The following is a 12,749-nucleotide window of genomic DNA, read 5'->3' as shown; positions in this document are numbered from 1 at the left end:
TATAAACACCGGCAGAGCAAATGATCTTCGGTTTGTGTAACTGTTCCACACTCTGAAAGCCCTGAAGCAAATGGCTCTAGAAATTAGGCATTATCTTCATGGTAAAATCAGGCTCCTCACCTTATAACCCAGGATGAGTCCATTTCGGTCCGGTTCAGGGATCTCGCTCCAACGGACCAAGATGCTGCTTGAGGTGGTGGCCAGAGCAGAGACGTTGCTGGGCCCAGAAGATGGCACTGAGGGCAAGAACCAGCCATACAATTACTCCTCTATGTAACCCTGGTAACTGATCAGATGATTACTATTCATTTATTCTATTTTCTTCCGCAACTATATTAGAAAAATTGTTATGGAGCTTGTACATTGCTCGTATGTCTCGCCCACACAGTCAGCAGATGAGACCTCTCCAATTCGAGGCAAAAAATCAGTAGCTGTCCATCCTTCGACTGAAGATTTACCAAATCCGTAGAACTTCTGCATATCTGCCATACAGGTTTCTTCATTATTAGGCTATATTCACACGAGCGTGGGCAGCCTCGGATGTGAAAAACTGCAGTTTTTCACGCCCGTGGTGCACCCGTGCGGGATGCGTTATCACAGATTCCCCATAGACTAGAGTCTATGGAGGGAGGTGTGTTAACGCAGAAAAATAGGACGTCCTATTTTTTCAAGGACCCGTCCCGTTCGTGAACGGCCCCATTAAAATACAAGAGTCCTTGTTGCGGCCGTTGTTTTAACGGCTGTCACACTGACGAGTTACACGCTCGCCTGAATGAGCCCTTAGGGTTAGGGCACAGTGATTACTTTATCCGTACACTTCCCAGAATGCTTCTCCCTAAGCTGACTGTCTAATGCCTCTAACCAGATCTCTTGGCCTGGTCTGAGACACGTAAGGTAAGGACAATTCCTTTGGTGGTTCCTATCTCTTTATAATAAGTCCGGCTCGGCCAATTACCTGACTCTCTGGTCCTCGCCACCACAACGGGACTCAGCGGCCCTGACCCAATGGTGTTAAAAGCAACAACTTGCACGGAGTATTCTGTCCACTCTTCCAGATCTTCAATGGTGTACTCTCTCTCAATGCGGTCATGGATGACGTGGGTGGAGGACTTCCCTTTTCCATCAGTTCTCATGTATCGGATCCTGTACCCCACTGATTCTGGGTTACCATTGTACGCCATCTCTGGTAAAGGCTGCGGGAAGGAATGACTTTTGAGACGGTCGAAAGCGGTACGGTGTATCTTTTCAACCAATCACATGATGAGTATGATTGCTTATTTGCCACGTGATTGGTTTAAAACTGGCAAATGACCTTACTAGACATCTTTTATCATTTACTTTGAAAAGTTTTCCATCAGTAATAAATTAATCTGATCCCACTCACCACCCAGCGCACCCACAGGCTGGTCTGACTGGCTGTACGCAGGGTCACGTTAGCTGGAAACATGTCTGGTGGGGCCTGCAATGTCTGAATCCTCCTGGAAACTAGGCTGGGGGGACTGGAACCCACAATGTTCACCTGTCGCATGCGGAAACTATGGAAAAATAGAATTTCTCATGAAAACCTGTAACCTTTTCCTTTGCAATGTATTAGATGGCCTCTAAGCTTCAGCCTACCTGTAAAAGGTGAAAGGATTCAACCCAGGAACCACCATAGAGCGGGCGTTGGGCTCGTTTGCCAGCTGATGTATAAGAACCCATTCTTCAGATTCTCCTTGTGTACCAACCTTAGATTGTTAGAAGGTCAGAGGTTACTTGAAGGAAGAAATGATTAGGAACTTTAAAAAAAGTTTCCCCTCTGTTTTCTCACCTGGCCTTCCACCTGCCACCTGGAGATGGATGTCTTCCCATCATACCCTGGTCGGAACTGAAGTGTGACCGAGCGTGGGCCAATGTTGGTGATGGCGATGTTGGTTGGTGCTCCGGGCAATTCTGTAGGACAATAAATGACAGGATATCAAATAATGGTAACATGCATTGTATACACCCAAAATCCCGTGCTGATCTCGTCCAGCTGACAGAGGTGCATAGTTTATTACAGTGTATCTGAGACCAATATTTCATCTGTAACTTTCGAAAAAGTCACAGCACAAATTTAGCAAATATCGTGGGGAAATAATGCAAAATGACCACGATGTGTGAACTTTAATTGTACAACTGTCCGTGAGACATGATCACTGATGGGAGTTTCAGCCGCAGGATTCATATAAGAATGTTTAGATTCACTGACAGCTAGCAGAGATTTCCAAAATGACGAGAGATTAAAATAAAGTATATTGGAAAGTTGCATAATGTTTTATTATACGATTAAAGGGGTATTCCAATGTTATAAAGTGATGGCATATCGCTAATAAATGCCATCCCTTTCTGAACAGTGGGGGTCTGACCTCTAGGACCTCCACAGATCCTGAGTGGCGCCCCAGCCATCCGCAGTGAAGAACTGCAGCGCAACCCCATTCACTTGCAGTTTCTTGCACAGTCAAGTGGCCGGGAGCACCGATGTGCAGAAAAAGCAGTAAAGGGACCGCAGCACTAAAAGAGTCCTGCGGCCCCTTCATTCTCAGGATTGGTGGGGGAACCAGAGTTCAGATCCCCACCAATCATAAAGGGACGGCATATCCTACAGATGGAAATCACCCTTTAAGCTTTATTTACATGAGACTTCTGGATTTTATTATAGGAGCTATTTAATTATACACAGAATTTGATTAATGGCAGTCTTTCCACAGAGCGCCTCCTCTGAAGAGAGAAAGCTTTTATTACATTTATGCAAATTAGCATTTTGGAGCAACGAGGGCGTCGCAGTTGCTCCAAAATGCTCTCTCGTCATTCCCCAGTTCACCCCCCCTCCCTGCTTCCTTTGATTGACAGGGGCCAGGCAGCGTACTAGGCGAGTTCACGCCTGGCCCCATAGTGTAGTGAACGCGTGCGCGGCCCAACGTTGTAATCGGTGCATGCGCAGTAGTGGCGATTTAGAATGATGAGCATTAAGATGACACTGCGCATGCATCAATTAGGCTATGGCGCATGCGCAGTACAACCTTTAAGTCACCGATTGGGATGTCGGGACGCGCGCGCGTTGCTCTATAATGCTCATTTGCATAAATGTAATTAAATCTTTCTATCTTCAGCGGAGGCACTCCGTGGAAAGACATAATACACGTCAGAATCAGGTTAGCCTAATCTAGAATAGCCTGTTGGTAGTTCAATACGGACATCTGGTGACAGACTGCCATTAATTATTAATGAAGTCCATTTTGGTATTGAAAATGAAATCTAATTCCATAATTTTTTGCTTTTCTAAGTGTCTTCTGGTTAGAGATCAGTAAACCAGACCCTGGAATTATTTTTTGTAATAAATCCCATACTAATCCATGTGATCAGGCTGTGGTTGCCCAAATGAGATTAATTGCTATTATTGTCTCGGCGCTCCGGGTCTATCGTAGAGATGGCGAGGTGACGAGCTGCCGCAGAGCTGATGACAGATTAGTCTTTTGTGATAGAGAACAATTATATTATCAAGTACCTTAGCTAATGGAAAATCACACAAAAAGCAAAGTCATTGTGACAATGTCAGCGCTCTGTTCCCATAAATATTAAAAAGGGATAAAGACTGCTTCCTGTGATTCATTTTATATTATACTAACCTGGTGGTACACCGGAGGAGATGGTGGAGGAGGCTACTGCTCCTTGACCCTTGGATGTCATGCCGGCCACCTGGATGGTATAAGTGGTGAGGGAGGTCAGGCCAGTGACCCGATACTCCAAGGTCAGGTTGGGCAGATAGTGTGTTACTCTGGTGTTCGTTTGGTTAAATTCCTCCCAGGAGATCTTGTATCCTGCAAAAAACAAGAAAGATAACTAAAGCTGTCCATAGACATTTGGTAGTTGCCTTGCCCAATAGTGATCACCCCCACCGCAGCTTGGTCAAACATGCTTGTTGATTTAATAGAGCAGAAGGGTATGTGGATGCCAAACAGTTCTGGTGCTGCCCCTCTCCAGGGTCCAACCTGTCAGATACTTACCCCCCACCCTCGGCAAACACTGCTATAATTTCTTTAGGGAATATTTCCCATCTCCCTTGTCTTGAAATCTGATCCTCCACAGAGACCTACAGGAAAGTCGATCTACTGAACGGGATGCGCATGGCGCCTTCTATTTGGGTACTATATAGCGGTATTATGGATCCACTGTATGGTGGTATTATTTTTGCGCACACTGTAAAAATTTATGTGGGTACTATATAGCGATATTATGGATTCACTGTATGGTGGTATTTCGGCACACACTATAAAAATGTATGTGGGTACTATATGGCAGTATTATGGATTCACTGTCTGGTGGTATGTATTATATAGACACACACAGTATAGAATAGTATTTGGGTACTATATGGAAGCATTATGGATTCACTGTCTGGTGGTATTATTTCGGCACACATTGTATAGTGCTGTTCCTCAGCTGTTTGTGGTTGATACTACTGATGCACTATATGGTGTTATTATTTAAGCACATACTGTATCACACTTGTATTCGGGTACTGTATAGTGCTATTATTGATGCACTGTATGTGATATTATTTAGACACACACTGAATAGCACCATTACTGAGCTGTCTTTGGCACTGTTAGTTGGGTAGTATTTAGTGTGGTATTCGTACCTTACACAATGGCATTATGCTGGCACTTAGATATTTTCCACCCCCCCCCCCCCACCACCAATACAGGGGAGGAGGACCACACACACGATACTTTACCCAGGGCCTCCAGGCATCTTTGCTCTGGCCCAGAATTAGAACATGTTACTATTATATCACTTGTTTGTTCCACTCTGCTGGTTTATTAACTTGGTTTGCGGCATGCCAGTCTCCGCAGAGATGGTTATTACTGACTGTGGATTGCTGTGCACCTAGCGTTCTGTCTGGCTGATTACAATGATTATACATCGCTTGTTTGCTTGTCATACAGGAACATTTCTATAAATGTTCTTTTATATAATTCCTGGATTCCAGTACAGTTAGGTGCAGTGTTTTCTGTTGTCAGATGGATTGTAGATGAAAGCTAGAGATTAAAAACCAGTCCCCCAGTTCTAATAGTCAAGTGATAGAAAGTAGGAGACCAGGGCTTTGGGGTGGCAGGCATTTTACAAATAAAGACTCGGTATATTCTGCGGGGCGGCCTGATTCTGACCTGAACATTCGTCAAAGTTGTCATGACATTTGCCCCAATATCTGTAGCATACAGCATTATGCCTTCACACTGGCCTTATATAGTGCAGCTGCAGCGTCATCATAGAAGGCCGGGCTCACTATGGCAATGCCAGTGAAGGGAAGTATTGGCTTTTTTTTCTGCTCTTCTTTCCCTGCGGGTTCTAGGTCTGTTACGCTGTGTACTTCACCGCATTCGTATTCGACATGTGTGAACGTACCCTTATGCTACCTCTGCACCCTCTACAGTTATGCCTCCGATTACCTCGATAAACACCACAGAGCTTGAACACCATTGGTTACTTTGTGTTAAATCTAGCACAGTTTATACAGGCAGGCCGGCAATAAGTTTGATATTCGTACTACAAGGACCAGCTGAATTCTCTTCCAGTTAGAAGATGAAAAAACCGGCCAAAACTTGTAGTCCCAATGGCTGTAAATCTAGGACTTCTCCAGTCTCCTGCAGTCGAGATTTGGATTTCTATTATTCTATTTCTTATGCAAAACATGACACTAAATTAAAACAACAAAGGGAAGCAAAAACTTCTGACGCATGCCGGGCACACTATGAAGCAGGCCGGCCGAGTCATGTAACTGGTGCCACATACGTCAGGCCGCCCCCTCCATCCTCGTGCCAAGAACCTACCAGTGAGGAGGCCGTTCTTCTCTGTAGGCTCCTGCCAGGTTACTCTTAAGGATGTATCCAGGATGTCATCAAAGCCGAGACCGCCCACGGGTCCAGGTACTGGAACGGTATAAGAGATGGAAGGTGAATTTGTGCTAATCCTGCGTTGCTCGGCTGGAAATACAATATGGCATGATCGGCTGTGTTTGGCAGCCACTTTGCGCAGGCCCATGCTTTAAAATCTCTCCGTGATCTGCCAGTTTAGTGGTATCATTCCTACGAACGATTCCATTGATGATTGATCGACCGCATCATGGCTGATCAAAATGTTATGCATAGCCATCTGACTGATCCTTGACTAGAACTATTATGTGCCCTATGATCCCCATTGGTAATTCAGCTTGTTAGGACTCTGTGTTTTTATTATTTGGACTCTATCTTTATTACAGTGAACTAAACCAACATGGCCGCCACTCCCCGGCACCGGAGCAATGATCAATAGGGCTAATATGAATGCATTTACTAACACTTATGGAATATTATTTTTGTAAGCCATAATCGGTGGTGGCGCCTAGGCCCCTATACCCAGCAGAGAGTTGGCTGCACATACGTGGACACCTAGGTTGAGCTCTAGGGGAGATATAGAAACTGGTGAATCCGCACGCTCCGCTGCATATGTATCGAGTTCGATAAGGAGTATCCACGCTTGTGCAGCTAGCTCTACGTCTTGAACAGGGATCATGGCTAATAAATGAAAGCACCGACCTGATTGGTTGCTACGGGCAGCAAATCTGATTTAGTTTGTCACTTCTTCCCTAATATATGTTATTAAAGGTTATTGCAGGAATAACATTCGGCTCGTCCATACCATCCTCCTGTGTCCAGACAAGCTGGGGAGGGCTGCGGGGCCCATCTCCTGGGGTGGTGAAGCACAGGGTGGTGGTCAAGTAGCTGTGATACTTCTGTAGGCCAGTGATGAAGCCCACGTGAGTGCTGTCATGAAAGTTGGGTCTGACGGTCACCACAATGATAGTGTTTTCTTGAGCTGGGTCCCAGGCAATGAGCTGTGGAAGAGAAATTGTGTCCATCAGAGGTATACAGCACAATTTTACATAACCGCTATATACACACTAGACAATGCGTGTAAAGGATTTGCCTGACACAGCTTCTGTGTCGACGCCTGTGGTTAATCAGTCTGCATCTGGTCCTAGGTCAGCTAGAGTGACTCGATCTGCTACCACTCAGGCTGGTACGCTGAGGAGTGGGAGAACCTATCACAGCCTGGCCAGATGGAGCTAGCTCCCGCCCTCCGTCTATTTATACCTTCATTTCCTGCTCCTCCTTTGCCTGTGATTCTGTCCGGTTTCCTGTTCCTGCTAGTACTTTTGACCTCTACTTCAATTTGACCCTGGCTTTACTTACTACGCTCCTGCTCTGCGTTTGGTACCTCGTACACTCCTGCTTTGACTCTGCTCGTTCACTACTCCTGTTGCTCACGGTGTTGCTGTGGGAAACTGCCCCATTTCCCTTAGCTTCTGTGTACCCTTGTCTGTTTGTCTGTCGTGCACTTATTGAGCGTATTGAACCCAGTTGTACGCTGTCGCCTAGGACGGGCCGTGCAAGTAGGCAGGGACTGAGTGGTGGGTAGATTAGGGCTCACCTGTCTGTCTCCCTACCCCGACATTACAATGCGGCTATATGGGATACCATTACAGTCTATGGTCAAACTGATACGTTTAGATTAGATTGATATGAATTTTTCTGTAATAATAATTATTCTTAAGATGCTGGCTAATTAAAATTGGTGCCTTAAAGGCTATGTACACCTTTTTGACTTTTTTTTTTTAAACAAAATTGTGCATTAGCGTGATTGGTGCAACCATTTATTAACATTTTTTGAGATACAGCTGCTTTTGTATCCTGTATGCAGAGCAGCTGTATCTAGCGCTGAGACCTGAATCCGGCAGGCACGCAGGATCGATCGGTTAACAATCACATCTAAGTTCATAACGGTGATCGGTTACAGGTGGGGACCCGCTGACATTGAACCCATTAGTGCTGCTGACCTGACAGATTCAGGTCTCGGCGAATGATACAGATGCTCTGTATACAGGATACAAAACAGAAACTATGTCAAAGGTGTACATGGCCTTTAAAGCGGTACTCCATCTTCAGTAAATGTCAAATCTGTCTTACCCCTTCCTATCATCACTACAGTATATTCACTTTTTGCAGTTTTTTTGTTTATTTTGCATAAAAAAAAGCTTACTGTCTGGAATCTATCAGCAAGCAGGATTGCTGCTGTTGACGGATCTTTTTGTTCCTGTACTGTCTCGCATTAATACTTTGTGTAGGAGGGCGTGTGTCCAATTGGCTCATTATCCCTGCCACACATTAAAATTCACTCAAATAAATCCTGAAATAGAATACAAATTCTGCCTGAAATAACCTGTTAAAATCGGGCTGCAAATATTTTTTGCTAAATTGTAAACATTGTAATATGTTACACAGCGTCACCTGCCACCAGTGGAAGGAAGATGGTGGCCACGTATTAACATCCTGGTCTAGCAACTGGGGATGAATGAGTTTTCAACAGGAGATTTCAGGCAGACGTCTTGTACGGAGAATGACTTGTGTAGAACTGTTCTCATAATGAATCAATTTGGCGCAGACGTTTTATATCATCTCATCCGCCGGCTTCAGAACGTCTTCCTTCCTGGCCACTTAAGAGCACAATACTATATTCTCTGCTTCTCTTTACACATTCAGCCCAGTCCTCCAGCTGCTGCCGCTTCTTAGTTTTATCCAATAGTCCATATGGCATTTTACAGCAGTGCTTCAGAGGCCTCTCCCTACACAACCCCAAATTGATGTGTCTTAACTCTTAACACGCCAGGTATAGCAGTCATTTTTCTGCTTCACTGAACACGGACAGATTTAGTAAAATGGTAACCTGGCCGCCATTATGTCAGAATTCCCAATATTCCTGTGGTTGACACGGTTATAGTAATTCCACTGAGAACACGATCATATGGTGAGTCATATTTTCAGGGAGTCACAGTACCCCCTATAACTTACCACAAAGTTATATATATAATTAAATTATAAAATTCAGCCACTAGAGGGTACTCGCTGCATAAGGATTTATTATAGAGATGAATTGTAGCTCTATAAATCTGTATGCAGTGGACTCCCCCTAGTGGTGGCTGCAGGCAGCTAGAATTTTATAATGTAACTCTATGACTGTGTAGGGAAGCAGGGGATTTGGAGCTCTGACCCCTATAAAGAATATTGGACCTATGTATAGTAAATCAAATTTAATTATAGGAACCTTTTTCTGTCCTAGATCACTTTACCCCTTCACCACCCCATCCAGGGATACCCGTTGCACTTAAATTCCTGGGGGGTGGAGAGTGCATTTGCTGTCTTCACCTTAGTAACCAATGTGCTTGGACACCCTCCTCTGCCCCTGATAGCTGCCCATGCGTTTCTCAGTGTCTACTCCTACATGGAATATGTGTGTGTGTGTATATATATAATATATACTTTGTTCCTTCCATGATATTGCATTTATACTTCCACATAATGCAGTGTTTTTGGACTGTATAAAGTAAATCTGTTAAGTGTTCCCATTCTAGACAGTGGTTTATCAGAGATGTGTGTTCTGCAGGCTCGACTGCTCTCCCTGACTCACAGTAACAGATTAGCTGCATTAGGCGGATTGTTGAATCTTATTATTACATTACAAGGACAACTGAGTAAGTTTGGCAGGAGGCCCACACTTCCGCCAAAGACCACTAGATGTCAGTGCTGTAATAAGAAATGTCCACCCCGGCTACAGGGTAATGAAATGGACTTGCACTACATAAATTGTGCAATTACGGAAATCCTCGCGGGTCCAGAAGAGGCTGGACGCAGCTGCAGGCTTGAGGGAAGCCGACATGACCGTCCTGGTAGGGAAAGGGTTAATGTTAAGAGGTGAGGGAAAGGTGAAGGAGCTGAAGGAGGGACGGGGAGGAGCTAGGGGGGACGGGGGGGCCGTTACTGCGCTTCCCGCTGTTTCTCGGCATTGAGCCGGAAGCAGCGGGAGGAGTAATACACAAGAAGCAAAGCTCCCCGTTGCCCGGCTTTTTAGTATGGCAGAGGCCCTGATTTTAGAGCGGCTGCGTGCCGCTGCTGTGCACCACGGTCCCGGATGGCTGGAGGAGACCGTGGCTGCATTAACGCGGATCCCGGACGCCGTTTCGCCACGTCGGGCACGGCGTTCGGGGTCTGTTGTAAGGGACAGGCTCCCCTCCCCCGGCCCCCCTACGAGCATGGCTATGGCGGCGGGGGGGGAGTCGGCAACAACCGCTCCTGCGCTGGGCAGGCAGAGAGCGGTAGCAGGGGTGACGGCGATGCAGGCTGTGTCGACCCGTCCCTCTCGGCGGTCCCGACCTCCAGAGCGCCTGAGTCCGGAGGTAGTCCCGCGGACACGGCGTCGCAGAGGGAGCCCGATCCCGGACGCTGCAGGCCAGGCAGCTGGGAGGACCGCCCCTTCCCAGGCCCTGCGTCCTGGCAGGAATCCCAGGCCGCGACGGGGTCCGGCGGTAAGCAGGGAGTCGCAGGCCGGGCTCCCTGTCACCCCTCCCCCATCAGATGGAAGATGTCGAGAGCAAGGTACGGCCGCCCCGCATGGTGATGTTCCGGCCAGGGGGCAGGCTTCGTCAGGATCGTCTAGACGGACGACTAGATCTGCAGCGACGTCGAGGCAACAGGTCCGGTCGGAAGTCTGGGTCCCGGCGGTCGGGCGGCAGGTTGCCGGCCCATCGGTCAGCGCGTCCTCATCCCCTTTCCGAAGAGGTCGTTGGGAGGGACAGTCGTCGGCGAGAGAAGAACTGGAGGAAGGTGAACTGGACGTCTATCGTCGAGGTCAGGATGGTCCGGCTGACGGGAACACAGCGCCTGTGCAGCCCGGTGAGTGTATAACTCCATTATTGTCTTATCCAGCGATTTTTATGTCGGGTGTCGGCGGGGGGGCTGCTAGCATAGCATCGGGGGCCGGTAGTGGCGCGGGCGGACGCGACGGAGCGGGTTTGGCAGATTTAGTGGGTTGCTTACGGGAGCTGGTGGGGCGCCTGGATAGGGCCGCGGCGCCGGTAGTAACGGAAGTGTCCCCTGCGGTAGTTTGGGAAGGCCCCAGGGAAGTGGGATCGTTGCAGGCGCGTCCTGTGGTGGCGGTTAGAGAGGCGGTCGCGGTGTCGGTGCAGACTGAGGCACAGAAGGACGGCGATCGAGTGCGCATGGACGATCGTGCTCGGGGGGAGGTGTATGTTTGTTTTGAGGGTCCGTTGGGGGCGCATTTAAAGCAGGAGGTGCGTGATCGGATCTGGAAAGATGAATATGTTGAAATTTTTTCTCTCTTGCCGCTGGCTAAATTCAATTTGGATAAGAGCAAGCGGGATGAGAGTAAAAAGGACGAGGAGGAACGGCGGCGGTATAGGCTTATCCCGCAGACGTTCGTTAATTGGTCGCAGGCGTTCGCCATATTGGCTAGTGTGATAGGGGAAAAGGCGCCGGAAAATTGTTCGGCGTTATTTTGTTATTTTGATGCTATTGGGGAGGCTCATAGGGCGTATGGGGGTCAGGCGTGGCTGCGATATGATGAGCAATTCCGTCAGCGGAAGGCGGTTCGGCCGGCGATTCGGTGGGACCAGAAGGATATTGCTCTCTGGTTACGGGTTACGGCTCCGGTTAGGCAGCCCTTTCCCGGGAGCGGTGGCCAGGGAGGCCAGACTAGTCAGAGTGGACCAAGCGGCGGGGGAAAGGCGGGGTTTTGCTGGCAATTCAATGAAGGCCAGTGCAAGTTCGGGGCCACGTGCAAGTTCAAGCACGTGTGCTCCGAGTGTAATGGGGCATCACACGGGGCGGCAAAATGTCTGCGGAAAAAGAGGTCCGGGAACCAGCACGGGGCTGGTCAAGGGGGTGTCGCCGGTGAGGGTGGAAAGGATGGCCCCTTATCTAAATGAGTATCCGGATAGGGCGGCAGCTAAGTTGCTTTATGAAGGGTTTAGTGTTGGTTTTGTTATTCCTCCGCCTCCTTATGAGGTTCCGGTTACGCGGAGAAATTTAAAATCGGCTTACTTGCATGCGGAAGTCGTGTCGGAAAAGTTGTTAAAAGAAGTTTCGTTGGGGCGCATGTCGGGGCCATTTGTGGAGTCGCCGGTGAAAGATTTAGTTGTGTCCCCTTTGGGTATTGTCCCTAAACGCGAGCCCGGAAAGTTTCGTTTGATTCAACATTTATCGTATCCCAAAGGTTCGTCGGTAAATGACGGGATTGATCACGAGTTGTGTTCCGTAGTTTATACCTCGTTCGATAAGGCGGTGGGGTTAGTGCGGGCTGCGGGTCCGGGGGCGCTGCTAGCAAAAACCGACATCGAGGCGGCGTTCAGGTTGTTGCCGGTGCATCCAGAAAGCCAACGGCTGTTGGGTTGTTTTTGGAATGGGGCCTTTTACGTGGATCGGTGCCTTCCGATGGGGTGTTCTCTTTCTTGTGCATACTTCGAGGCGTTTAGTAGCTTCGTGGAGTGGGTAACGAGGGGAGTATCCGGGGTCGATTCGTTGATCCATTACTTAGATGATTTTTTGTGCGTTGGCCCGGGGGGTTCGCCGGTTTGCGGTAACTTGCTTCATGCCCTGCAGAAGGTGGCGAGGGATTTTGGGATCCCTTTGGCGCCGGAAAAAACGGAGGGCCCGGTAGCGACGATTTGTTTCTTGGGAATCGAAATTGACTCGGTGGCAATGGAGTGTCGGCTCCCGGCGGATAAGTTGGGTGCTTTGAGGCTGGAGGTGCGACGGGCTTGTAGAAGGAAGAAAATGTCGCTGAGGGAGCTTCAGTCGCTGCTGGGGAAGTTGAATTTCGCCTGCCGGATTATGCCG

General features: G+C 48.0%; 1 protein-coding gene and 1 long non-coding RNA gene across 7 annotated transcripts in view; one reads left to right on the top strand and one right to left on the bottom strand.

The window, feature by feature from the left end:
• Positions 1 to 12,749, bottom strand: part of SDK2 (sidekick cell adhesion molecule 2) — a 503,279-nt gene that overhangs the window by 33,684 nt on the left and 456,846 nt on the right. For all 6 annotated transcript variants that reach the window (XM_075845537.1, XM_075845538.1, XM_075845539.1 and 3 more), the window contains exons 19-26: positions 6,700 to 6,895; positions 5,853 to 5,951; positions 3,648 to 3,839; positions 1,811 to 1,932; positions 1,618 to 1,727; positions 1,385 to 1,535; positions 956 to 1,193; positions 121 to 236 (exon numbers count right to left, since the gene is read on the bottom strand). In XM_075845537.1, the coding sequence (XP_075701652.1) occupies positions 121 to 236; positions 956 to 1,193; positions 1,385 to 1,535; positions 1,618 to 1,727; positions 1,811 to 1,932; positions 3,648 to 3,839; positions 5,853 to 5,951; positions 6,700 to 6,895 (1,224 nt within the window). The remainder of the gene's footprint in view (positions 1 to 120; positions 237 to 955; positions 1,194 to 1,384; positions 1,536 to 1,617; positions 1,728 to 1,810; positions 1,933 to 3,647; positions 3,840 to 5,852; positions 5,952 to 6,699; positions 6,896 to 12,749) is intronic.
• Positions 1 to 12,749, top strand: part of LOC142665777 (uncharacterized) — a 179,946-nt gene that overhangs the window by 109,579 nt on the left and 57,618 nt on the right. The window lies entirely within an intron of this gene.

This window comes from Rhinoderma darwinii, chromosome 13 (assembly GCF_050947455.1).
Source record: "Rhinoderma darwinii isolate aRhiDar2 chromosome 13, aRhiDar2.hap1, whole genome shotgun sequence".
NCBI lineage: Eukaryota > Metazoa > Chordata > Amphibia > Anura > Rhinodermatidae > Rhinoderma > Rhinoderma darwinii.
Note: the sequence above shows the minus strand (reverse complement) of the source record. Positions and strands in the feature narration are given on the sequence as shown.